Here is a 26,997-nt window from a genome sequence, read left to right on the forward strand (position 1 = left end):
TTTAATTTTGGTATCTCTCTCAAGCAGGGAACGGACAACCAGCAGCTCCCACACGGTTCAATCCAGTTCAGGTGAAGCAGGAACCTGTGGAGGCCATGGGATCATCATCTGCCACCAGCCAGGACTCCTTGCAGGAGCACAGCTTGGACCTGAGTGTCAAGGACCACGGGTGAGAGAAGTGCTCAGGCACACTGAGCTGTTTCCAGCCTCTGTAATTTCAGTACCTGTAATATCAGGGGACACAACATGTTGATGAAAGGCAGTTCCCACAGTGGGTGAGTTGGTTGCCCCCAGGCTGGAGGTGGGAGACTCTCACTCCTGCCTCTCAAAGTGTATGTTCTCCAGACCTTTTTTTTTAGTTTATGACTCACAAGCATCTACTGACTTTTTCACAAGAGCACAAGAGCCCCAGCTCTGACACCCAAGGGCCACATCCCTGGCAGTGTGAGTCTTCTGTCAGCATCCCCCCTGGGGATGGTTTTGAAAGTTCTGATGGGGTGAAGGAATAAAACACGGGGTGGGTTGTGAGGATGCTAACAAAGTATGTTGGTGTGGACACTGGAGAAGCAGGTCTGGATTTTTTAATGGCTGAAAGAACTAAATGCTGCAAACTTGGGACCCTCTGGCTATCCCAAGTAAGAGAGTTTGGCCTGCCCTAGGGAGAGTGGGCATCATTCTCTTCCTCTGCATATAGCAGGTGAGGAGGGAGGCAGCTTGAAGGGAGAAGGATTAATCTCAGTGCTCACAGTCCCTGTGCACATCTTAACTAAACCCTGTTGGTTTGTGTGTTCCAGTAATGAATCAAATGGCCACACAGTCTCTGCAAATTCATCTCTTTTATCCTCGCTTATGAATAAGGTAAGAGCCATCCATCAAACACCCTTCATTCCCCCCACCAAGAGAAATTAAAGCTGGGATGGCAGGGAGGGGGGGGAAGAGATGCGTTTGTTTTTTAATGTTTTGCCTCTAATAAGATGAGTTTGTACCATTTAAATTTTGAGACCATTTTTCATCGGGTATAATTTCAGAGCCACTGCTTACGAATTAATTTAATGAACTGGCTGAAGAAATATATTGCAGCCTCTGACACCTTTTTTTTTTTTTTTCATCCTTTCTAGACAGAAGAGGTCTCTGAAAGATTTTCTTTTTTTAATTATTTTTTTATTTTCATTTTTATTTCCAGAACCTGGCAACTTTTTACAGTTACTCATTTACTTAAAAACATTTTCTTTCATTGGGGGAGAAGGAGAATAATTTATTTTTTATGAAAAAGAAGAAAAAAATTAGAAGTTTTGAGACAGAAATAATAAATTTCTGTCTTTCTGGTGTGAGTAATGGTGTCCAACAGAGCTCACTTTACAATGTTCTAGAATATTTATTTTAGATAATGCACAGTTTCTTTTTCCTTACTTTTTCCTTAAATTATACATCATCTCAAATATATATTTCCCTTTCACGTGATAAATTCTACTGTACCAAGATTAATTTTGCTGTTGTGTACAACTGCAGTAGAGATCAGGGCAGCCTTTCAGCCACACTATAATATTCTTCTCTGTGATAGGTTTTACAGACATAACTATTGCCATCCCCTTGGCTCTGGGTGTTCCTGCATCAAGGCAATATAACCCTCAAGAGAGGGTAAAGTGACTTTGTCCAGTAATTTCTCACCTCCTTTCCCTCTCATTTCATCCTTCTTTTTCTTCTGTGTGCTGTTTAATTTCTGTGTCTATCCTCATGCTACTTTCCTCCTCCATTGGCTCCTGATTACCTGGGTTTTTGATATTCCCTTTCAAACTTCTTACTCTTTCCCACATCCAGTCCCTGCAGTGATTCCAGATAAGCAGCTCTTTCTCTAGTGAGTCTGCTGCTTGGGGTCCTGACTCAGTCTGCAGGTCCTGGCTCAGGGAAATTCTGTTTCATTAGATACACCTGAAAATCTCCAGGACAATGTGTGATTTTAGCATCCATTTACAAATAAGCATTTGTTTGTGTGCAGCCCTGCATAAAAGTCTTTGTGTTGTGCAGAGTCAGTGTGGCACGGATACAAAATACAAGTTCTTCAGGTTTATTCCTTTTTCAAAGAAGGAATGGGATTAACTGATGACATAATCCAGCAAAGAACAGAAACCACTGATTTGAAGGAGCCTATTTTGAGAGTAAGGATTGGAGAAACCAGGCTCAGAGTGCTCAGGAACACATCACTCCTGCTGCACAGTTTCTGTTTGTGGAAGAATCCATCATTATTTGTTTAGGAAAAAAGAACCCTTTCCAGAGACCAAATGCCCAACAAACACCAGTGGAAAAAAGACAACCTGAAGCTCTGACTCCAGCCATAAAGAGCTGCAGGCTCCACATAGCAGCAGGAGCTTTACCTTCAGGGGGCATTAAGAGAGCCTCAAATAGCCAGGATTCCTGTAGCGTATTGCAGTTTATTTGGGGGGGGCTGTCAGACTTAATTAACTGATATTTATAAAGGGCTTCAAGATTCTCAAGTGGGTGGAGTTTATAATGCAAGTATTGGGCCCAATTCTGTGTTTTATTCCTGCTGTGAATTTCACTGTTGTTACTGGAGGTGATTTGAGAGCACAAGAAAGCAAGAAAGGGTCAGAGGAACTGTGCATTTATTATGAAAAAAAATCTAAGCAATTTTGAGTAATTTGAATTATTTTTTTCTACCCTGTCCATCATAAGCTTGGATCTCTAAACCTTTTCTGTGTAGAATCTATTTGAAGCCTCTCAGACAAGGCAAATTGTGGAGGACATGTCCATGTAGCACAAGAAGTGACATATTTTCTTTATGAAGCTAATAAAAAAATCTTCCAAGAACTTAAGTGGAGCCAAAATTTTTGCCCAGTTGAATGACATTTCCACCCTCCCACCCCCAAAAATACCTGATAGTCACTTAAAAGAAGGAGACATCCTTGTGGCTGGGATAAGACAATCCTAAATAAACTAGAGCTTACCAGTCCTATCACTAGTTCTGTACTAAGAGAGCAGCACTTTGTAGGAGCTGTATCAGGTTTAATGTTTAAGCCTGCAGAGCTTTTCCATACTCAGGTATGTCTGTCTTCACCTCAGTTTCCCCTTGTAGAAAACAGAGATGATGCTTCATTGCTTTACACAAGATCCATGAATATTAGATGGGCACCCGAGTACTTTGTGAGGGTTGGGTGGAGGATGCAGAAGAGTGAGGTGTTGCTAAGCTTTGCTGTTGCAGTTTGAGACAGCCTGTGCAGACTTCTGCTCTTTCCTCTTATTTCTTTGAAGACTCAGCTTTCCATGGGACAGTCCTGAGGGTATCCAGACTGGCAGTGTGCTGGAATGCACTGGTACTAGTGCATTGATGCAGTGTCTATGTTCTTCTTCCAGATGTCCAAGAGCAGTGCCAGCCTTGGCAACCTGCTGAACATTAAGACAGAAGGAGATGGCAGCCAGGCTGGGGCTGGAGAGCAAACACAATACTTGGGCAAGGCAGTGAAGGCTCTGGTCCAGGAGAAGCTCTCAGAGCCATGGAAGATGTACCTGCGTCGGTAAGGAGACCATGGAACTGGGAAATGATTTCCTTTATCAAGTGTCTGCCTCATTAGTTAAACTTGAATGCAGAGTTCTCTAAATTTAAAGGCCTAATTCTGTGTTATTCACCTAATTCTGGAGGGCATTTAGTCCTCAGTTGTGGTTGGCTGCAGTAGGTGTTAATGTCCTACAAGAACTATCTGTCTGCACAGAATGATTTTGCAAAGGGATGTGGAGAGCCAGGTGTGAGCACAGATCTGCACCCAGTGCTGGTGGCCCAGACTTCATCTGAGGATCCTCTTTATCTCTGGGCTGCAAGTCCAGGGGACCCACTGCAGCTTGCTTCTGATACTGAAGTTCTGTTGGACCCTGGATCACAAAAGCTTTCAGATGCTTTCTGTGGCCTCTCCTCTGATCACAGCAGTAGCTACTGACACAAAATAAGGAGTATGAGGGGTATGGGAACTGGGATGGTTTCTGCTGGTTTTGTGGTAGCCAAGGAGGCTTGAAAGGAAAAGTGGAACAGATACAAAACTCACCCACACACAGACACATGCAGACACATGCCCAGGCAGCCACATGCTCTGAGCATGCACAGATACACCCAGGGGTTTGTGCTCTGACACAGATAGCTGCCTACAAATGCCTGTGGACTCTGTAAATCACAAACTGCAGTGATGCTAGAGGGCCTTCTAGTCCATCTGCCCCAGGCCAGTGAGAGATCTTCCCTGCAGCCTATCTGCATTTTGTCCATCCTTGTTTTAATTATGCCAGGCAGTGTGGCTATTTTCTTGTCTCTGGCAGCGTTATTCTACCATCTAGTATGTTTCACTGGCACGTTTTTGTTGGGTTGTTGGGGTTTTTTCATGGTATGCTGCTTGAATTTCCCTTTTTGTAATTTTGTTGCAGTTCTCTTGGTTACATCCCCTTGAACCACAGCAGATAATTCCTCTCTGCAGTTGGAGTTCATCCCCCTCAGATAGTCACAGACTTTAGCATACTGTTTAACCAAGCTGCTTTCTTTTCTTTACTCTGACTTTGTAAATCAATCCCTTCAGCCTGCTGATGCTGTTGCTGCTTTTGTCATTCCTGCTGTTCCCTGACCAGGTGTGGAATTGGGCCACTCTTTTCTGTCCCCACACCAGATAGTGCAAGCTCACTGCCCCCACACAAGCGTCTCAGAGTTTTGTTTCCATGTTTGCATCTACACTGCATAATGTAAATGTATCATGTTTACATCCACTGTGACACAGAACTGCTTTTAATGCTGCTCTCAGGAGTCCCTCTGTATGAAAAACACCACCCACACCCCCAGATGTAGTAGCTTTGTTTCCAAATACCACTTTCCTCTCCTCAACCTCCCCCCCCTTTCCTTGCAAGGCCTTTCTGTGTTATTTTGCTCCTCTTGCACTGGTGTTGCCAACTCCTCCCAGTTTAGTATCTTCTGTGAATTTCATTAACATGCTGTTTACTCCTTCCCCTAGATTACTAATGAAGATGTTAAATAAGCTCAGACCTCACCAAAGTCATCTTGCAGCATTCACAGGATACCTCCTCCCAGCTCAGTGTGTTGCTGGTTGTCATTAGCCTTTGTTTACAGTCCTTCAGCCAGTTTTCAATCCATGAGGTTGCATTCACATCCAAGCCAATTTGAATTAATTTTAAGCATATGCAAGACTGTATCAAAATGCTTTACTAAAAAATCCAAATATATTGCATCCCTTCATCCACTAATTTTGTAATTCTATCAAAAAAAGCAATTAAATTTGTCTGGAAAGATTTATTCTTTATAATCCTGATGCTGTTTATTGCTCATGGTTTCTTTATCCTCTAGATGTTTAATGATTTTCTCCTCCCTCTTAATATTTGTTCCATTACTTTACTGGAAGTAGAAGTTAAGACTAGAGGTATGATAATTGACAAAAATCACTTGTCCTTTTTTTTTCCCCTGAAAGAATCAGTACCCAGATATTAGGTATAGAGAATATTTTTTTTTTCAATTTCCTAGTACCTCCCTCTACTCTAGAGGTTAAAAAATAGCTAACAGTAATGCAGTTAGATAGTGAGTTAATTTCCATTGCACTTGAGGACATACATCATCAAGACTGACTGATTTGTGCATATTTATATTTTCCAACCAGTCCCTTTATCTGCTTTTCTAGAAGGTCTTCACTTTATCTCCCTTTGTCTGCTTTGTCTTTAGTTTCCCCATCCAAAGCAAATTTTATGGGGCAGCCATTTTTGCCTCATCACCTGCCATTTTTATTGGACTTTCTAAGTACAATCCCTCTTGTCTCTAATAAAACAACCCCTTTAGCTTGCAGTAACTTGGTTTCTTATCTCTTACCACACCTTCACTTTCCTTCATCTTCTCCCTTTATGCCTTAACTGACTCTGTCTCCTATATCCCCTGACCTTCCTCCTCCAGCACAAGTTGTTGTTTTGTTGGGTTTTTTTCTTTTTCCTTTACCCTCAGATTGTTAAGAGATCCCTCCTGGGACCACACAGCCTGCTGTTTGTTTCTTGCTTTCCTGCTCATCAGAGCAATTGTAGTTTGTTGTATCTTAATTATGCAAGATTCCTCTGTTAACTTCAAATCCTTCCTGCCAGTGTTTTTCACTTGATTTCTTGATTCCCTGTGATTCTGGAGTTTCCTGCAATCACAGGTATTTGTGCTACTCAAGTCCAGAGAATCTCAGCAGTGGATGAGCAGTGATATTTAGTTGGTTTTGCCCTCTTGACCTTTTCCTCCCAGATGACAAGAGGCATATCTTAGCTGATGGGTTTTTGCTCTGGTTATTGCATTGTGGCATTGTTTCTGCTGTACTTTGCTTTTCAGTATTTATGCATCCCAGGCTGCAGCTGCTAGATAGGTAATACTTCATCTCACACATCTTTGTGGTACCTTCTTGGCTCCAAGTGAGGGGCAGGCAGAATCTGGATCTGGATTCCCCACCATTGTTTCTCCCCTTTGTCTAGTTTCAGGAAACTGAAATAGAAAAAGACAAATCACCTGTGGTGGTTCAGCAGTGTCCTCTTGGTCTGGATTTCCCTCAGTTTACCAACCTTTGATCCTGCTCAGAGGATCTTTTGTTTCAGAGCAGTTCTGTATTTTGCTCCCACTGAAGTGAATGGGAGTTTCTTGGTCAAGTTCAATTGGAGAGAAACAACTTCTTGTTCCACGTCTTCAGATAACAGGCAAGAATCCAGCAACAGTGCTGGCTGTGCAGCAGGGACAGTGACAACAGAATGATAGTAGAGGTGAAAAAATCCAGAAAATAAGCCTGTTCCAACACCCTTTCCCTTCTGAAGCCCTCTGTAAGATGTCTGCTTGTCTGTTTTGCCCAGGTTTGGTACCAAGGATTTCTGCGATGCGCAGTGTGACTTTCTCCACAAGGTGCATTTCCACTGTGTGGTGGAGGAGTGTGGTGCCCTCTTCAGCACCCTGGATGGAGCCATCAAACACGCCAAGTAAGTAGGAGCAGGAGTCCTGGGAAGCCTGGAGAAACCTGCCAGCATTTTAGTGTTGTCTTGGCATTACAGATCTCTTTTATCAAGTTTTCCCTAGCCCTTCGTTAATAGGATTGTAAGAGGTCCCCATCATGTGGATAAGAATCTCAAAATGAAGCAGCCAAACTGTCCAGCCCAACAGCAACCTCCTTCTTAGCTTGCTGTGTACTGTAGTGCTCTGTATTCTTTGTCATTTCCCATCATTTTCAAAAACAGCAGACAGCCCAGAGTTTGCCAGGCAGGGCTGGAGGCTGGATAGTAGGGGCTGTGTTAGAGAAGCTGTGCAGCATGCTCAGAACTCTGACTGATTCTTGGGTGAAGAATGAATTTAAGCTGCCCTTCCACTGTTAAAGTGAGGACACTGACAAAGGAAGGCTGGGCTGCTGGAAATTTTCCCTGTTGAATATTTCTGTAGAGTGTAACCTGCTGTTCAAAACCACACCAAGTTCCTTTTAAAGACAGTGGAATATTAAGGTCTGCAGCAGATTCTGATTCTGAAGGAGTTTAAAGGGAAGGAGATGTTGAAAATTTTAAGACAGAAAGATCTCTTAGCAGAGATGGTCTCTGACACAAGATGAGTCCCTGTGGTTCACTGCTACAAAGTCCTGGCTTGTCATAACAGCAACAGGGAGCTGCCCTCATGGGCAGAACTTACTGACTGCAGCAATTCTTGCATCCCTCTGATTTCAACATGTTACTGCACCTTCCTGTCTCCACCCCTCTTCACTAATTCCCTTCTCTTCAGTCAGACTAGGAGGCCTCGAAATCATCCCACAATGTTTGCAGAGCCCCTTTTAGGATGTAAACTTAGCTAATTTGTTTGCAGACCCCTGCCACATTCTTGTTGCTGGTTCATCAAGTTATTTGTGATGGTCAGAAACATGTGTCTGAATTGCTCTGTCCTTTTGCAGTTTTCACTTCCGAACCGAGGGTGGAACTGTGAAAAGCAACTCTGAGTCTCCCTTCTCATCTGCTACTGAGAATAAGGCTTCACTGGCTCCTTCATCACCATCTGCTACTTCTGCCACCATGGCAAGTGCTCCTGCCCTCGACGTGCCCACTCCAAGCCTAGCTACTGTCCCCTCTGCCCCCACACTGCTGGCTTGGAAGCAGCTGGCTTCAACCATACCCCAGATGCCTCAGATCCCAGCATCAGTGCCTAACCTGGCAACTTCCCCCTTGGCAACGACTTCCCTGGAGAATGCCAAGCCTCAGGTCAAACCCGGATTTCTCCAGTTCCAGGAGAAGTAAGTTGTAGCTGCTGCTTGTCTTTTTGTGTCCTCTTCAGCCTTGAAATCCCCTCTCTGCTGCTCCTCAAAACTGTAGTACTATGTTTATATTCACTTACTAAGAGAACTTCTGTCTCAAAAGTACTCTGGGCTTTATCACAGAAAATTTACTTCTATAAAAGCTAAAAAATACCTTCAGTTACCCTAGGGAAAAAAACAGGATTATTAAATAGATCTGGGAGCACTTTTAGGTATGAAATAAACTTGCTGACGTATCACTTAAGCCCCTTTTACATCTCATCAGAGGTGTGCAGAAAAACATGCAACTTTGCAGTATTTTTGGCACTGAAAGGCTACAGGAGGAAGCATGGTATCTTTAAAGTTTTCAGTGTCACACCTGACTAGCTCACCTCCAGATCTTGCTGCAAGTCTTAGACTTACTGTGAGTTTCTGTAGTTGAGCAAAAATCAGTGGGAGAGTAAGGAACCAAAACCATTCATCTGATTAAATAGGAAACTGCTGGTTTTGTCTGAGCAGGGGAAGCCCTGGCATCTTGCAGTGTGCCTGTCCAGGAATTGCATTTCAGTTACACAGAGTTGAGGTGAGAGAAACCATCTGAACCCACTGAGTTAAGCACAGGGAGCAACAGCACCAATACAGATCTTTTGAGAGTGCTTAACTTGGAAGTGTGGCCCTCAAAGACTACAGAACCCACCATGCATTGCTGTACTTTAATCATCTTAATCAAGAAAGTGCTCTAGGTTGGTGGCATTGCAGTTGTGTTGCCAGCATCGATTTTGCTAAAGAGGGAGGTGGCTCTGGGAACTCTGTAGGCAGTTTGGAGCAGAGGCTTCAGCTGGGCTCCCCTTGAATTAAATTTTGGCAAAGAAACAAACGTGAAATGAGCAAAAGTGACGACTGGGTTTTGGATTCCTTCCAGTGATCCCTGCCTGGCGACAGACTGCAAGTACGCCAACAAATTCCACTTCCACTGTCTCTTTGGGAACTGCAAGTATGTGTGCAAAACCTCTGGCAAAGCAGAATCCCATTGCCTGGACCACATCAACCCCAACAATAATTTGGTGAATGTGCGAGACCAGTTTGCTTACTACTCACTGCAGTGTCTCTGTCCAAACCAGGTAAGAGCAATTCCAGTGTTCTAGCCAGAGTGTGTGTGTGTGGGAGTAGAAGGATGGGGCAGAGCAAGCAGTGAGGCTGAGTAAAACTACAGAACCATGAAAGGGTCTTAATTACGTGGCCCAACAAATTGGTTCCCATCAACCTGAAAATTGCATGGCTTTTATGTTTCTTTGATTTGGGTGAAGTGGACGAGGCAGCTAGAATGATCTAAGAGACACAAGATGAAATAAAACAAAAAACTATGATGAATACCAGAGAAAGCCAGGAATTAGGTTTGGGATTTTTCAACACAGAACAGCACAATGCAGAATACATGACAGCAATACAAAATACATCACAGGGAACAAGTTTGCGTTGCAGCTTGTGGAAGATAAAGTGGATGTGACTGAGAGTATCAGCTCAGCCCTCCCTCTCGTGCCTCAGAGGAACAGCATTAGGAGCAGGCAGATGAGGATGCAGTTGGTTTGGATGTGCTGAAAGCTGCCTGTCTGTTTGCTCCTCTCTAGCACTGTGAATTCCGGATGCGAGGGCATTACCACTGTCTGCGTCCTGGCTGCTACTTTGTGACTAACATCACCACCAAGCTGCCCTGGCATGTGAAGAAGCATGAGAAGGCAGAGAGAAGGGCAGCCAATGGCTTCAAGTATTTTACCAAACGAGAAGAGTGTGGCAGACTGGGTGAGTTTTCTTCTCTTTCCCCCCGTCACGTGTCCAGGATGGATGAGAATGCCAGGAGCTATAGGCTGTGAGGTGTGCCTAAGATAGATCTGCCTATTAAATCACTAAAGAAGAAATAAAAGAAAACAGCAGTTTCTGATCTGCCCAAGTTAAAGCCTGTTTTCCTAAATAGACCCAAGTTAAATGGATAGAAACTGTAATAGAGAGGATTTTATATAAATATATTTATATATGGAGATACATGTTGCTCTTTGATTTCCCATTTTATCATTTTATCTATTTGTCAAGGCTTTTTTTGTTTCTTTGTTTGTTTGCTTATATCTTGTAGTTTTGGGCCCACTGCTTGTATTGGGTAGTGTTTAGGGCTGCTCTTAAGAGGAAAGCAAATGGGGAAATGCCTGTTCTGATGAGTGCCTTGTGTGAAAGTTTTCCTGCACCGAGGAAGCTGCTGCTTTGCCTGCTTCCAGGCAGCTTCAAATCAAACCTTTTTTTTTTTAATAAGCCATTGCAGCACAATGAAAGCCAAAGGGCAAATAACTGGAGATAAAAGTATGTAGAAGAGCATTAACTAAATGACTCCCTTCTGCTCTGAAACCATTCTTCACAGCCACTTGTGAACAGGAGAGGACACAGCTCAGTGTCTGTGCCAGCCTCCCACCAGAGCAGGACTGAAGGAAACACCCAGGACATGGCACAGCCACAGACTCTGGCTTTGCCCACTTGCCAAAACTATTAGCAGCTCCTGAGTAGTTAGCAAAGCCAAGTGCCTCTAGTGTAAAGCTGGTAAAACTGTAACAGAAAGTAGAGTGCATTCCCAGGGAGGTATCTAGAGCTGAAATCCAGGGCTCTGAAGGAGGGGGAATCCCTAAAGACAACTCCAGCAGAGCTCTATCCTGAGCTGCCTGGGATTCTTTTAACCCCTTTGGTTCCGTTTTGGTTTAACAGTATCACAGACTAAGTCTTCCCTGTCAATCTTCATTGGAACAAAGGCTGAAACAGATGGATTCACAGTAACACTTCTCATTGCTGCTTTCTCACACTGGAGAGAAGCAGCCCCAATAACCAGAACCAAACTTCTCAGTTTTGAGTACCTGGAGCATTTATACCAAGAGGCAGCATGGTAGCTTGTTTGTGGTAACCAGAGTAATGAGTGTCAACACACCACAGCCAGTACTTACCTTGGTCTCATTTACACATGTCAGTAGATTCAGCAGTTGCTGTTATTTACTCAACTTGAGGTGTTTCAGGTGATAGCAGGGGCCAGACAAAGCAGGACAGTGATATATGACACTCAGCCTACACGGATGCCCTAGCAACAGGCGAGCCTTCACCTGCCCTTTGCTGATACCATTTCAGTCCTGCCAGCACTGTTTGTTCTCCATCCCAGAGAAGAGCACAACGTGCTGGGGAGGGCAGATGAGGTGGGGCTGTGGGGGAGTGCAATGCCTAAACAAACATAAACTTGGCATCCACATAAAACGCTATCTGAGAGCTAAAGATGGGCTGGGTGATCCAGGAGCTGTTTGGCATCTGCAGGCTGTGCATGTGTCAGCAGTGTTTATTTTTGGGAGTGATGGGTACATGGATCCAGCAGTATGTACATATGCCTATAGGTTGAGCCTGCTGTGCAATCATCACAGATTTAGCCAGCACTCTGCATTTGCCTCTGTAGATGCAGGCACGTGGTGGGATGGTGTAGCAGGATGTGTTTGTATAGGTGTGTATGGTTATACTGACAAGTAGATACATGTCTGCCTCTCTCTACAGCTCTGTGCTTTGTAAGTTGCTTGTGTGTATATAGCAGGTGCAGAAAGCACTGGCCTGCTTTAAGGGCTGGGAATGTTTCTGAACAAACAGACCCAAGATATATTTTATTTTTTTTTATATGTATGCTTGTGCATTTTTACATGCATGTGTGAGTGGGGAGAATAAGAGGGATGAAAGGTACATCTGTGTGTTAGTAAAGGTGTAGATGGACAGAAGAGCAATACAGAGCCTGTCTGTACCTGGAAGGGTATGGGCAAGGGATGATGGAGAACAGATCAAACCTGATTATAGATACAGTTGTGTTTTAAGTGCAACAAGCATTATTTATCACCTCTGGAATGTAGTTGTTCAGGATTGTCTGTTGAGGCCATACACAAACTCCCAGCATGCATGGCACTGTCCACAAGGAACAAGATGTGTCAATGCTGTATGCCAGAACCCATATAAATCTCTTGTTGTGTAGTAGCTGCCCCTGTTACACAACAAATTTGGAGTGGCAGTAAACACTCAGTTTTATCTGGGCTGATTTCTGTGTGAGCTGAGAGCATACACTGACCTGAGCCAGGGCATGTAAGAGACTGCTTTTCTGAGAGCACAGTTAAAGGAAAAAAGAGAAAAAAAGAAGTTTCCATTTCTAATCCGAGTATTTTAACTTGTGATTTCTATGATGCAGCTAAATGTCTTGGGTTTACTTCTCTTTGTAAAGAAAAATTGCCAGCTAAGACTGGAGAGCATCAGGCACTGCTAAATGTGATGGGAATGTCCCTTTCTTTAGAAGAAAATGAAGAGGAATGGGAGCCTTGTTTGGTCTCCAGATGATCTTCCCTAAAGTCTCTTTCCCACTCAGAGCCTTTCATGTACCACATGTACATGAAAACATGTACAAAAAACATGTGATGTTTTTTTGTCTGTAGGTTGCAAGTACAACCAGGTGAACAGCCACTTCCACTGCATTCGTGAGGGCTGCCAGTTCTCCTTCCTGCTCAAGCACCAAATGACATCCCATGCCAGAAAGCACATGAGAAGGATGCTGGGGAAGAACTTTGACCGTGTTCCTACTCAGGTGACTTCAATGGTTATTTCAGTTTGAGATCCACAGACAGTGTTGGTCCCTTGGGTTGCTTGCTGCAGACTTGCTGCAGTCCCAAGACACATCATAGCCAAATTCTTAAGGGTTTGTGTCTGCCTGGAGAAGGAAGCAGCTGGGATATATGAGTTCATCTGAGCTTTACCTGGTTAAAATTCTGCAAGAAGGAAAGATGATGAAGCATAGATATCAGAGCATTACTGAGGGCAAACAGCTTCTCCCTGTGAATCCCAGAGGAAAAAAAAATTGACGAGGATAACACTAACTTGCACTCACTTCTTGCTCCCTCAATATACACCAATTGGCTTATTAAAACTAAAGTGCTTAGGATGTGGAAGGATTGAATGTGCTGGTTAAAGCAAACATTTCCTGTTGCACATGAGGAATTATACCCTGCTTCCATCTACAATGGGAGAAATACCAGTCTTGAAATTTCTCTTCTCTTATTGATTTGGAGTTAGTTTGTCCTCTCTCAGGAAGTAGCAGAATGATGCAGTTACCTCTTTTCTAGCACATAACAGAGCAATTGGCAGGTGAGGTTTGTCTGTTTCATGAATAAATTGAAGAGTTTCAACTGCAGCACTGAGGTGCAGCTCAGAATGGCAGCAGTCCTGCAACCTCCTGCTTGTTTTTATTCCTTGGTTGCTTTAACTCCCACTGAGCTGGGAGATGAAACAACCTGGCTTTAAATGCCTGCAGCTGATGGGACCCTAAGGACATTTTCTGGTGCTCAGTAGACACTTAGTGCCATGTTTGGACAAACACTGCTCTGGGCACCTACCTGTGTAAACTCTGCCAGGCCACAACAGAGCATCCACACAGCAGCAGTGGGGTCAGTCTGTGTTCTGCTGCAGTGTCTCAACAGGCAAGAGGACAGTCATGGCAGCAGTTGTATTTCCAGTCTCCAAACTGGACCCACAGGACCCACACAGTAAGGCAGTAATGCCAAGATTAACACCTCCTGCTTCTGAATGCATCAGAATCCACACACCAGGATGCTGGTGCCAAGATTAACACTCCCAGCCTCTGAGCCCATCACAATCCATGTACCAGGATACAAGTGCCAAGTTCAGTGCTCTGAAGGCAGCATTCCTGCTCCTAGCCATGGTGCCATGAGTTCCACTCGTGAGCATGTTCCAGATTATCCCTCATGAACTGTGACAGAGAGCAATGAACGTGCAGACAGATGGTTTGGGTCCTGGCATTTTGCTTTTGGTGTGAAAGTCCCTGTCCTGTTTTCTTGCTGCAGGTTATTGGCCACACTCCAAGAAATGAAAACCTCCCCCAGGTTGGCAGCATGGCTCCCAGCCCAGCCTCATCAGGAACCCCAGCTTCCTTTCAGGGACCCCCGAGCATGATGGACACTGAAACAGATGAGTACATGGACTACACTGGCTGTAGCCCTGGGGGTATCTCCTCTGAATCTTCCAACATGGATCGCAGCTGCTCCAGCACCCCAGTGGGTAATGAGAGTACATCAGCAGGTAAGAGGGGAGGGGGGTGAAATGGATCATCAGATGCCTGCTCACTTGGGAGATAACCTCATGAAGATAGGCCAAATGGCAGCTGCACCTTAAAATATAAACTGTACCAGCTTCTCAGTGGTGTCTCTTACTAACCCAGCTTCCTCCATCATTTGTGAGCAGAGATTCACCAAAATCTGCACCTCAGGCATCCATGAACCAACAGCATATCTTTTTTTCTCTCCTGAAAGGAGGTTTTTATCCTATGTCTACAAGCTGGATCTATTTTAATAACAAATTAAAAAAACAAAACAATCAAAAAACCAAAACAAAATAACCACATTGTGGGCCTTGTCATTTCCCCTGATAGCTTTTTGTATTTACTTGTGCAGCATCTGAAGTCAAGCACTTTCCTATCCTGCTGAGGTAAAGACTGTACAATAGCAGATACTTTATACACAGGGGGGATAACCTACCACATCTTCAGAAATCAGCATATGAAAGCAGCTCACTTGAGCTTCCTTCCTCGTGTAAAAACTCTTGATCCACTTTGTGCAGTGGCTGCACAGAGAAAACCCCCATTATCCCCTCTTTTTTGGAAGTTTCTGCCATTGTTCCCTGTTTGTGGGTAACGTGTAGCCATCTCCCACTGCCCTGTATTAGAGGGTTATCTTGTCAGTAGTCACATATCTTGATGAATTCTTTTATCATCTAGTGGTGATCCAGGGGTCTCTTAGCTGCCAGGTGTAAGTATTACATTCCAGCTTGGCTGCCTCACTGAGTTTGCTTTCATTTCCTACACATTTTCATGCATTTCTTTCCCACACCAGTCAGATGCAGGCTCTATGCAGGTGTCAGATGCACCATAGTTGTGTGAACAGTGCTGGGTCATGACAGTGGTTGCCCCATGACACAAAAGGTCCTCCAGAGAGCTCTGGTGGGACACTGGTTCCTGGCACTCTCTCCATTGTCCATGCTGTGTCTGGCCAAGTCACATTTCCTGGGAAATGCCCCCAGTGCTATCCAGGGAGTGAGTACCTCCACCTGCCCAGAGTGTAAGACCTGCAGCTATTAGCTGGGACAAGCTAGCACCACAGAGATGAGCAAGGACCAGATAAGGAGGGATTTCTGTGTGAAAGCCTGTGGCTCTTCCCCCATGCCACTAAAGCCACCTTGCCTTTTGCAGAGACTACTGTCCTCTTCCTGATGCTGTCAGTTCCTTGCCTTCTGTTTCTTCTGTTACAGTTCTGTTTCATACATTTATGAATGTATTTTTCCATTTTCATCATATTGCTTCTGCTCCTGGGTTCTCATTTCAGTTCTTTTGTTTTTTGTTTCTGTTTTTTCTTTTGTTTTGTTATTTTGGTTTTTTTCCTTTTTTTCTGCTTTTTTTTTCTTTTTTTTTTTTTTTTTTTTTCTTCTCTCCACATTCTCCAGGCTGCCTGGTTCCTTCTACTGCCACTGCTGCTGCCGATGATGCAACCCACAATGCACCACAACCTCAACCACCATCTCTGCCTCCATCTTTCTCACAAGCCCTGCTTAGGTCTCCCCTTCCCACCCTCCCCTATCTCTTCTCTCCATCTTGTCTCTCATACTCTCTGCTCAGTGCCACTCTTGGATCCAGCAGAGGCATTGTCATGCCTGCCGCCAGCACCACTGGGTTTTCGCCCATCATTGCCACTCCAACTCCAGTAAAAAGTGACGTTCCCTTAGTTCAGGATGCAGCAGGTAACACTTCTTTGCTTTCTTCTTAGTGTGCCCATCTCCTTCCCCACTCACCCTGCCCACAGTTTTTTTCTTTGCACCTTTGGAGCAGTAAAACAGCAAACGTTGCCCTCTCTCTTACTTAATTTTATCCAAGGGGCCTGTCCAGGCCTTTTCCTGTTGTCTGCTGACACAGTAACCACAGGTGAAAGGGGTGACCAAAACAGGGGGAGATATTTGGTTACCTGAGAGCAATACCCACAAATTCCAAACAGTGAAAAAAAAAAAATCTAACCAAGTCCATAGTTTAAAAACACTTCCAGCCTCTTAATAGCAGCTGCATGGCCACAAAGCAGACGTTGGCTCATGTAGCATTTGGATTTGGAATTCTTGCTCAGATCTTCCAGGCCAGCAGCCTAGTGCCCACCATAGTCTGGCTGAACACATCTCAGCAGGTAAATGGCTGACAGGGTACCCAGGGCCCATGTTTTTGTAGCTCTTGTAAGTTTCACTGCTTCCTGTTCATAGACAAAGTCTTAAATTCGGGGCTGCTTTTCCCAGCACAAGTAGGAGAGTGAAGTACAGTCACTGTCACTAGGATGACATCATCAGTCAGCTAAGGCTGTTTCTCACACTCACTGTTATTTACATCTGCTCTTAACAGCTGCAGAAAATATATCTACATTTTTAGTTTTAAGCTGCCATGTTTCCCACGTGTGACTAAGATCAGAGATGTCTCGGGCTGGGGATTCTCATTCCAGCTGGGAATGTTTTTCAGGGTGTGTCTCAGTTTTGGCTTCTTTTCCCAGCTCCCAGCTCTTTTCTAGTTAATTATGAGCATATTTGTGCTTAAAGTTCACACTTAAGAGGATTTGGGCAGCCTACAAATATCTCAGTCATTCTTGCTCCCAGTTTTATTAATAGACAAATCCAAGCTAAATGGTTGGAGTGTGGCTGGAGGACCAACTCCACTTGGAATTTCACAGGTTTTTCTCATGGGACTTGGCAGGAGAAGAATCCTTGCCCTGTCTGGAGGAGTGTGTTCCAATGAGCAAAATAGATCAGAAACTATGGTTTTGTGCCTCTTTTTTGGATTTTTTTTTTTAACTGACTTGCATGCAACCTGAAACATCTTACCTTTGTGCTGTGCTTTCCTCTAATTCTGTATTTTAAGTTTTTTTTCTTTTTATCCTTGCATAGTTTTGTCAATGGTTATGTTAGTAGTAGTGGAAAACACAAGCTCGTGGCACACACTCAGCATGGAGATTTTCTTGGGATTAAATGTGTTGAAGTTGTGATCTTCAACTGGGGGGTAGGGACTGAACATTGTCCAGTGGCTCACAGAGTGTAACTGAGGTTACCATCTCTCTTTCATACCCTTGCTCTAAAACTTTGCCTGGAATAGATAACAAAATTGGTTTAACTGAAGTTTTGACAAACTAAAGATGAGCTGTTGTAAAAGCTAGGCAGATACACTGAGATTAAAATAGGTAAAATTTAAATTCTGCTGATTTCCCACATTTCCCATCCAGAGTCTTTCTCCTAAGATGCTTCTCCCATATTCCTGTCTGGAGGCAGACAAGATGAGCATTCACACTAAGGCCAAAAGTCTTGATGGTATTTTTTTTAAAAGGAAGGAGTAATGGGTTATCTGGATAGCAGTGATTTGTGCAGAGAGTGATGCATTTACACTACTTGCCTGGAACTGGAGAACCACATTTTACAATACCAGATGTTTGGGGGTGGGAAGCAGAGAGCAATTGGTCACAGCTTCTATAGCTAAGAGCTTGCTAATTTAAAATCTTCACTGACAGAAAGTTATTCTTTCACTGATAGCTGGTTAAATTAGCCTTAACATGCATTTTCCACCAGCTACACACATCACTAGGATGGTCTCACCATGGGTGCCTCAAGCTGGTGGCCCTGTTTGCAGTCTGAGCAAAGAAGTGCTCATGTAACAAATGGGGGTGGAAAAATCTTTTGTTCTTGGTTTATCCTGCAATCTGTGTAGCCCAGGCAGGAGACCTGGTGGCTGCTACCATTTCCATGGACTTGTACCTTTCAGTACAGGGCCAGCTCAACTGTCTTCCTTCAGTGATTGCCACCTTCTCTTCAAGGGTTGTCATTTGCAGGGACAGATCTGGCATAACAAGCAGTTGTCACTTTAATACCTGCTTATCAGCCTGAAAAATAAATAATTCTACAACAGTCAAAGAGATGACTGTTTCTTCAGTCTCCTAGACAGGGATGCAAGCTGCTCTGGATTCTCAGGCCCCAGGCACTACATGTCACAAATCACGCCTCTTCTTAAGAGGGTGGCAGTTTCAGCATGAAGAGAGGCAAAAAAAAAAGGAAAAAAAAAAAAAGTATGTTTTGGTTACCAACCAAAATTTCCAGTTACACTCACAGTTCTGCACCTGGTGAGAAATTCTTGCTTCCAACCTTGTCTGTGCTGCATGTTGATACTGGAGCTTGTGGTTTCATTCTGGAAATGGCAAGCAGAGAAGAAAAAAAAGTTAATAGATATAATGAGGTCGAGTCCTTGATGTCAGCTTGATCCTAGGGGACGCGAGCACTAGCCAGTTATGTTGGCCTCGTGAATGAAAGTGGAAGATAGATGAGGGCTCTTTATTTACTAGGGGCATCATGTGATTTTTGAGACCCAAGGGAAAGCTGTAGAACTGGTATTTTCTCTGAGAGTCCACTGGCTAGTGATGATGAGAATTAGCTCCATTGAACATCTGTCCATCTGTCTTTCTAAGTGCACTCATCGTAATATGTAGGCTCATTACAGTGAGGGATGTTGCAGTCTCCTGGCCAAAGTCCATCCTATTTCTATAAATTCCCCCCCTTGCAGTTTTAATCACACACGGGATCTTCCTTCCCTTCCTGCCTGTCCTTGGCAGTTGCAGGAGCTTGGGCAGGGGAACAGGGTGCACACGTACCAGGTTTTAGTGTGCTTAAACTCTTCTACCACTTCAACCCCAGTCAACTACAGTAAACCACCTCAGTCCCTGGACTGGAAGAAGCAGCTCCTCCATATTAAAGTCTGATTTGAGGAACCCAGAAGTAGAGATTACCTAAGCAGCAGGAAAATCCGTTGAGTAGCTAACCAGAGAAGCAACAGTTAGTGTTTGGGCAGTACCAGTTAGCAGCAAGGTAAGAGATGCTGAAAATGGAGGAAGCCACATCCAGCAGGCATCAGCCAGCCCAGGATCCCAGTTTGGGCTTACGTTCAGCTTGAGGGAAGAGCTGCTGGGTGGGAACAGCTGCAGGATGGTGTCCTGGCAAATCCAGAGCTTGCCAGGATGGTTAGATGAGGAGAGACCTGGCAGGCAGCAACCCGGCTCTTTGCTTTGTCTCCTCAGGGAACACCATCACCATGCCAACCGCCTCGGGGGCCAAGAAGCGTTTCTGGATTATCGAGGACATGTCCCCGTTCGGCAAGCGCCGCAAGACCGCGTCCTCACGCAAGATGCTGGATGAGGGGATGATGCTGGAGGGATTCCGGCGCTACGACCTCTACGAGGACTGCAAGGACTCCAGCTGCCAGTTCTCCCTCAAGGTCACCCACTACCACTGCACGCGGGAGAACTGCGGCTACAAGTTCTGCGGCCGAACCCACATGTACAAGCACGCCCAGCATCACGACCGTGTGGACAACCTGGTGTTGGATGATTTCAAACGTTTCAAGTCCTCCCTGAGCTGCAACTTCCCCGACTGTCAGTTCTCTGGCAACAGCACACACTTCCACTGTCTGCGTTGTGGCTTCCGCTGCACTGACAGCACTAAGGTGACAGCCCACCGTAAGCACCACGGCAAGCAGGACGTCATCAGTGCTGCTGGCTTCTGCCAGTTCAGCTCAAGCGTGGACTGCGAGGTGCCTGACTGCAAGTACAAACTCAAGTGCTCCCACTTCCACTGCACCTACCCTGGCTGCAAACACACGGTGGTGGGCATGTCACAGATGGACTCGCACAAGCGCAAGCACGAGAAGCAGGAGCGAGGAGAGCTTCCTGCCATCTCTCCTGGCCCCGAGGGCCTTGCCCACTCCGCTCTTGAGTATGACATCCAGAACTCTTCCATCAACCTGGACAGTTCCCTCAACCTCAGCACTGACAACAACAGCTCCCTCTTCTTCCTGCAGAATGCAGCTGGTGTGGGCCTCAATGATTCCCTGGACCTCAGCAAGAAGCAGTCAGAAGCCACTGAAGGTCCTTCCCCCAGCAGAGCCGGGACCGCGCCTCAGGAGAGGGGGGCAGTGGCATCTGGCTCTGGTGATGTGGAAGATGAGGAAGATTCTTCCCAAGAGGATGAAGAGGATGATGAGGAGGAGATGAATGAAGAAGAGGAGGATGATGAAGAGGAGGACGATGATGATGACGATGAGGAGGATGATGAAGAAGACTTGAACACAGATTCTGAGGAATCGCTGCCTGACCCTGAGGGCCTGGCCACTAAAGAAGATGGAGACCCAGAGGAGGCTGCTTCTTCCACAGACCATGGTGATGCTTCCAGGCCACAGGGCGAGCCAGCCCTTACTCCAGCCCCAGCTCCTGCTCCAGCTGCTGCCCCAGCCTCTACCGTTGCTCCAGCAGCTTCTCCTTAATCTTAGAGACAACAGTGGCAGTGGTTTGGTTTTGCTCTTACACAGAATTAATAAGAGGACCCCATATGAGGCAAGAACAAAGATTGGGATGGCAAGTGAAAAACAAACTCCGTGCCACACACACACACGAGAGACAGAGAGAGGAAGGAAGGAACCCCATGCTCCTCAGCAGGCCCCATAAGAGAGACAGGTTGGCAGCAGGACTGGTGCTGCATCACTTCATTCTGCAGATCACAGAACATGGGGCAGGATGCAGCAAGAAATACCCTCTCCTATGGACATGAACCTTGAGGGTACCAGCTGCTTTTCCTTGCTCCCAGCATGGTGCGTGGGGCCTGTGCCCATCTGGGGACCCTTTGTTATGGGTGGGGCTCTATCCCCCCATTTTTCTTTCTGGGTTTTATTTTTCCATGTTTTCAGTTGTACGATATTAATAATAATCTCCACTTCTTGGAGGGGGGTGGGTGGGAACAAGAGGTAATGAATTTTAGAAATATATATTTGTGTGTGTGTCTCTCTCTATATATAATGTACACACACACACACATATATAAAATTCAAGGAATTGGTGTCACAAAGACAACCAGCTCAGCTTTTGCCAGTGGGAAGGGGGGGTGAGGGGTGTGTGCTCTCTCTCTCCACCCCTCCCCCCTTCTTTCTCCAGCATTAAATGAATGGCATCAGACAGCAAGGGTGGGAGTGGGTATTTATTGTCACATAAATGAGGACGCATTAATGAACGAGCAGGGGTGGGAATGGGACACTCCTCTGTTCTTCCAGATCCTTTTTACTGTTAATGATAATAATTTTGAATGCTATTTATATTGTAAAACTTTCTCAGTCTACACTTTCTCTGTAGGACACCTCTCCTCATCCCCGCTGGTCTGCCCGTAGGGATTTAGCTGAGGTAATTTGGGAAGGACACGGCGGGCAGTTAAAGGGTTTGTCACACTGGAGGAGGGGGTTAATCTCCCATCCAGTTCCATCTCATCCCAACCCCCCAGGTGCTTCCTCTCTGGTGAGGGTGAGGCGTTTTTGTGGTGCTTCAGTACTGCCATCTCAGGAGGTTGTGAGCTGACACTCTGGCCCACGGTGCAGCACAAGGAGCACCGTGCTCAGAAGAGCATCCCAGCCATTACAGCAGCCTTGAAACTACTTCTTGCTCTCAGACCCAAGCAGTTGTACAATGACAGGTATGTCCCCAGTCCCCAAGCCCTTGTCCCCAGCCTTTCACTGGGGATGGGCAAGCCATGTCTTTCCTGCATGGACTGATACGGATCTCTGGTGACTTCTGGGAGAGGGTGGAGGCACCACTGAAGGGGCAGGCAAACATTCAGGGTCCCATTTGTGGGATGTCCCACTCAGACTGGGGATTGGGGGGGCGGGGGGAGGGTTTTCTCTTTTTGCTCAGCACTGTGTCAGGGAGGGGGGACAGGACTGTTCTACAGCACCTCTGGAGCTATTGGCCCAGCCATGAATCTTGCAGCTACAAAACATGAAGCTGCTACAACCTGCACAGCTCAGAGACCTCCAAGCTGGGACAGATGCCAGCTCAGAGCAGGATAGAGTCCAGCTTAGAATTAGGTCTGTACTGATAAATTCTGACAAGTGGGGCTAATAGCTTGGGTGCTGCATAAGGAAATGCAGCTGTAGCATGTTCAGACCTGCCACCTCCAGAAAGAGGCTTTCCCCTGGTTCCAAGCTCTTCCCTGCTCTTTTTTCCTAGCACAGTTGGGGAACACACACTACAGAATGTTGTCCTGGACTCTGGTGAGGCAGCAGCTGTTCAACCCCCAGATCCTCACCCATGTCTAAGAGAGAGGGCTTGCCTACATGTACCTGGGCTCCAGAAGGAATATCTGTATGAATTAACTCTGATAATAGTTATTTCAGTGCCAGTTTGTAAGTATACCAGCCTAGCAAAAGGTTCCTTGTGTCTGATGTTTGTCCCTTTTTATAAAAAAAAAACCACCAAAAAAAAAAAAAAAAAAAGCTACTTATTTTTTTCTACCATCATGCAGGCACCCCCTCCACCCCCACACACTCCACGAGCACTTCAGCTCCAAGGGATCCCCATCGTTTGTTTTCACCCTGAACAGATAAAGGCCTCAAGTTTAGATTGGGTTTGGTTTTTTTTCTTTTTTTAATTATTTCCCTAAGGAACTGGTGCAGGTCAGGTCTGATTTATAAACAAGCAGCTCAGCTGTGTAAATGTGGGGACAGAATGTTCAGATAATGTTTCAAAAGGAAAGGCAAAAAAAAAAAAAAAAAAAAAAAGTTGTACAGTATTTTTCCTGTAAAGGTTATTACTATATATAGAACAAAAAAGAAACCACCAATGCCAGGGGATGAGGGGGGTCATCTGCCTTCTGGATAGCCCTTAGATATGGTTAATTGTGTGCAATTTTTTTTTTCCTTTTATTTTTTTTTCCCCTTCAATGTAGTGTTTGTTTGCAGGGGGTGGGCAGGGGAGGGGGGGCCTTAATGCTATGGTTTGAGGCTGACTTCACACTCCTAGCACTGACCGGAGCTGCACGATTCCGAATTCTAACTTGAATTTTGTAGAGATGAAACAATGAAAACAAAAGAAATGAAATATTGTTATTACTAGTTTGTAGTTTATTTAATTCTTTGGAGTTCTTTTCCTCTATCAGCTGTTTGTGTGGCTTTTATTTTTATAGGGTTTTATTTTTGTTTTGTTTGGTATATCCCCTGCCCTCAATCGTGTGTTTTCTAGCACAACCCAATTCTTGAAGATAATGAAGCTCAACTTCCTGGGGCAGAGTGAGGGAACGAGGCCCTGGAATTTCTAGAAATGGGATGGGGCAAAAAGATGTTACTGTAAGGACATTTGCTGTAGGTTCTACACTTGTACAGTTTTCCCATATTCAGCTACTTAGATATTATGGTGATGGGCTCCAAGAGGTATCCTTGGATGTAACAGAAGCCACATCTTGCAAAGCAGATGTGTTTATTTTGTACCACTGCAATCAACATGATGTGTATCAGCAACTTTTGTGGGAGCAGGATCGAGCCTCCTGCCTTCACTGCACCCTCCTGCACCCTGCCTGGGATGATGCTGACACTGACAGCAAGGGGGGAGCCTGGGCTTTTTACCTCTCCCCTCTCACCAGACTCCACTGACTGAATCACTGCACAACGGTGGGAGAAGCAGGAGTGTGGGGAGAAGAGGGGCAGGGGATGGAGCAGAAGCTCTGAGCCCTGCTGTGGTTCCCTGGGAGGCAGCTGTAGGCAGGTGGGGCACCAGGAAGGGCCCCGTCTCACACGCCCTTCCGTGGGACTGAGCGTGCTGGAAGGGTCTGTGTTTATCTATGCACACCATTTTCTCCCCCCCAAGGCACCCTACTTCTCTCCCTGACATCTCAGCCTTTCTCCCAAACTTTCATCACCTCTTCTCCAGGAGCTCTCCCAGCTCACTGTGCCACAGGAGCAGGGCTCGACCCCCCCCTGCCCGTTGGTCCCGTCCCCCCGAGCGCCTCTTCCTCGACCTTCACCAAGTCCTGTTGCTCTAAAAATCTCTTCCTATGTCTCTATCCACAACAACAACAACAACAACAACAAGTCAAGGAAGTTAAACCCTTTTTTTTGTTTGTTTTTTTGGTGGTTTGGTTTTTTTTTTTTTCAGTCTGCCACGTTGAGGCTTTCGTTCAGCAAAACTCTTGAGCAGAAGCTCTCTGGAGGGACAGAGGGCTCAAGGGCTTTTCTGAGCTGAGGCCTCAGCAGCACTGAGATCCCTGTTCCAGAGAGGTGTTTGGTTCACTTGGAGCTGTCATATCAACAGGACTGTCAGTAATTGAGAGATGTGCTTAAAAAAAGACCAGAGAAAGAGAGGGAGATGGAACTATATGAGGAGGGGGAAAGAGGAGAGAGGAAATGGAACTGTTCTGTCCAAAACAAGATAAAAACCAAACAAAATAAACCTTGAGATGGACCCTCCTGATTCTGCTACCATTCACTGCTGAAGAGCAAAAAAAAAAAAAAATGAAATAAGAACTATTGACTAGATTGTTCATTCTAGCCACAAACTAAACTGGATTAAAGTCTGTGTGGAAGGAATTTTGTAAAGAAAAAAAAAAAATTTTAAAAAATCTTCCAATGTAGCAAAAAAAAAAAAAACTTTAAAAAAACAAAAATGAAAAAAAAAAAGACAAAGAGGGAGGATTCTAGCCTTTTGTAATATCCATATTGCACACTAGGACTATAAGCCATTGCTAGCTCATTTTGAATTTTAAATGTGTTTTTTTTTTTTGTTTTGTTGTTGTTTTGTTTTTTTTTTTCTTTCCGTGGGGGAGGGGGGGAAATAAATGCTTGAACCACCAATGCTCTTTTTAATGTTTTATAAATATGTATGTGTATATATATAAATATAAAAATAATATGTATGCACATATATATGTGTGTGTGTATATATCTATATGTATATACATATATATAGATATATAGATATATATATAGGTTTTGAGACAAAAATGCAGAAAGTGAAAAAAAAACACCCTAAACAGGATGGTGTGCTCTGATTTACTTGAATCTGGTCTCTTCAGCACCTGCGTTATTAAGAACTGAATATTTTTCCACTTGAATTTAGTGCTATTAGAAATTTAATATATGTGTTTTATTTATTTGATTTTTTTTTGCATGACTGATGCAAGGTTTGACATTTTCACTCAATAAAAACTGGAAAAAAAACCCCAAAATTTTAAGTATTCAAGTTGTCTTCTTGATTAAGTGTTTGGTTTATTTATTTATTTTTTTAAGAGCTAACAAGTCTTGGAGCAGTTTGGGTTTGGTTTATTTTAAAGCTCTGTAGTCCTGGTAATGGCCCTGCACCCATTTTTACAGCCACTGTTTTAGCACTAGCCCTAAGGTGATAAGTGCAATAGGAGCAGAGTTCTCTTTATATGAACTCTGGGCTCAGGCTTTTTAAGCAGCTTTGTAGTTCTTGGATTTTTATTTGAAGTGCTCCTCAGGATGCCTGATAGCAGCAATGCTAAAATTCTTGTTAAACTGGGAGCTGGCATTAAAGCAGTGAGTCCTCACTTTTTGGCTTCCATTCCTACCTTGGCCTGCAAACTCAAGGTGGTGGCTTGGGATCCACAGCAGGACTGTGCTTGCTGAACACTTACAGTGCCATTCAGAGCCCACTGAACCAATAGCTGGGTGAGTGTCACCCAAACAAAGGAGAGATGATCATGAATAAAACCTCCTGTCTGCACAGAAGGGTTGGGGACTAATTAACCAACTAATCACCACTAAATTGCAACCTTGACACTATGTACTTTGACAGAACTTAGCAAGAACACAGCAAGTGGATGCATGGCACACAAGCTCTGAAAGAAACCATTCCCTTACCTGTTCATGACACAGCTTGTTCCTGCTGCAGGACCTTGTGCAGCACAGCACCTGGACAGCCAGCTGGGATGAGACAGTGCAGGGCTGGAGGGTGTCCTGGCATCCAGAGTTGGTACAACAGCTCCAGCAGGCACGGGTGCTGACTGTAAAAGAACAATAGATCAGCTAAAACCACTGCATGCTCTGTACAGCTTGTCCCCACCACTCTCCCATCCAAGACTCATCCCAGGCCTGAGCACACTGGAGGTGGATCTAGCACAGGGCTTCAGCACCAGCACCCCTGCTCTGAAGGAGGTGGGTGGGAGGAGGCAGTAAATGCCACTTTCTGAGGAAGTAAGAAAGTTACTTTGGAGAAAAAAGTTGAAATAAGAAAAAAGTGTACGTTCCCTGCACTTCATGTGCTCTGAAGCAATTGCCCTCCTGGTATCTGTCAAGTAATGGCATGCCCCCAGTCCTCACCCCTCTGTAGGACACCAGTGCCAGCACATGTCCTGGCTGTCCTTGGGGAAATGTGCACACATCTCATCACAGAACTCTGAGTGCTGCCCCTGGGCTGCCACCCCCTCCCCAGCACACAGGTTTCTGTCACTGCTGAGGCACAGCCCAGCACGTGTCCAGCTGCCTTCCTGAAAAGGTTGGTCCTGAGTGCCCTGGAAATGCACCTGGTTCTGCCCCAACAGCAGGAATTTTGGGGTGGAGGGCAGTCCTGTGCATCCATTCCCTTTAGGATGGATGCAGTTCCTCTGCAGTGCCTGAGGAACTGCTCCCAGCCAGCCTGGCACAGAACACTGCTCTGATGCCTCTCCTGCCAAAGTGCTGCTGGAGATGGGGCACAGTGTCAAAGTTCTTGTTTTACTCAATTAAAGCAAAGAAAACCCCTCCTGGGCAACCCTTCCCTGACCATACCAAAGCAGTTTGGGCTTT

General features: G+C 45.0%; 1 protein-coding gene across 7 annotated transcripts in view; it reads left to right on the forward strand.

Annotated features, from left to right (window-relative positions):
* The window catches only part of CASZ1 (castor zinc finger 1), a 195,363-nt gene extending 174,193 nt beyond the window's left edge, over positions 1-21,170 (forward strand). For 2 of the 7 annotated variants that reach the window (XM_030463456.1, XM_030463457.1), the window contains exons 11-21: positions 25-169; positions 795-858; positions 3,370-3,530; positions 6,862-6,984; positions 7,935-8,270; positions 9,193-9,391; positions 9,899-10,070; positions 12,752-12,900; positions 14,174-14,408; positions 15,825-16,118; positions 19,463-21,169. In XM_030463456.1, coding sequence (XP_030319316.1) covers positions 25-169; positions 795-858; positions 3,370-3,530; positions 6,862-6,984; positions 7,935-8,270; positions 9,193-9,391; positions 9,899-10,070; positions 12,752-12,900; positions 14,174-14,408; positions 15,825-16,118; positions 19,463-20,703 — 3,119 coding nt within the window. In that variant the 3' untranslated portion in view covers positions 20,704-21,169. Of the gene's footprint in view, positions 1-24; positions 170-794; positions 859-3,369; positions 3,531-6,861; positions 6,985-7,934; positions 8,271-9,192; positions 9,392-9,898; positions 10,071-12,751; positions 12,901-14,173; positions 14,409-15,824; positions 16,119-19,462 lie in introns of all 7 variants that reach the window. The other 5 variants (XM_030463455.1, XM_030463453.1, XM_030463454.1 and 2 more) reach the window with 4 other exon arrangements.
* The last annotated feature ends 5,827 nt before the right edge of the window (positions 21,171-26,997 follow it).

The sequence above is a fragment of the Calypte anna genome, chromosome 21 (assembly GCF_003957555.1).
Source record: "Calypte anna isolate BGI_N300 chromosome 21, bCalAnn1_v1.p, whole genome shotgun sequence".
NCBI lineage: Eukaryota > Metazoa > Chordata > Aves > Apodiformes > Trochilidae > Calypte > Calypte anna.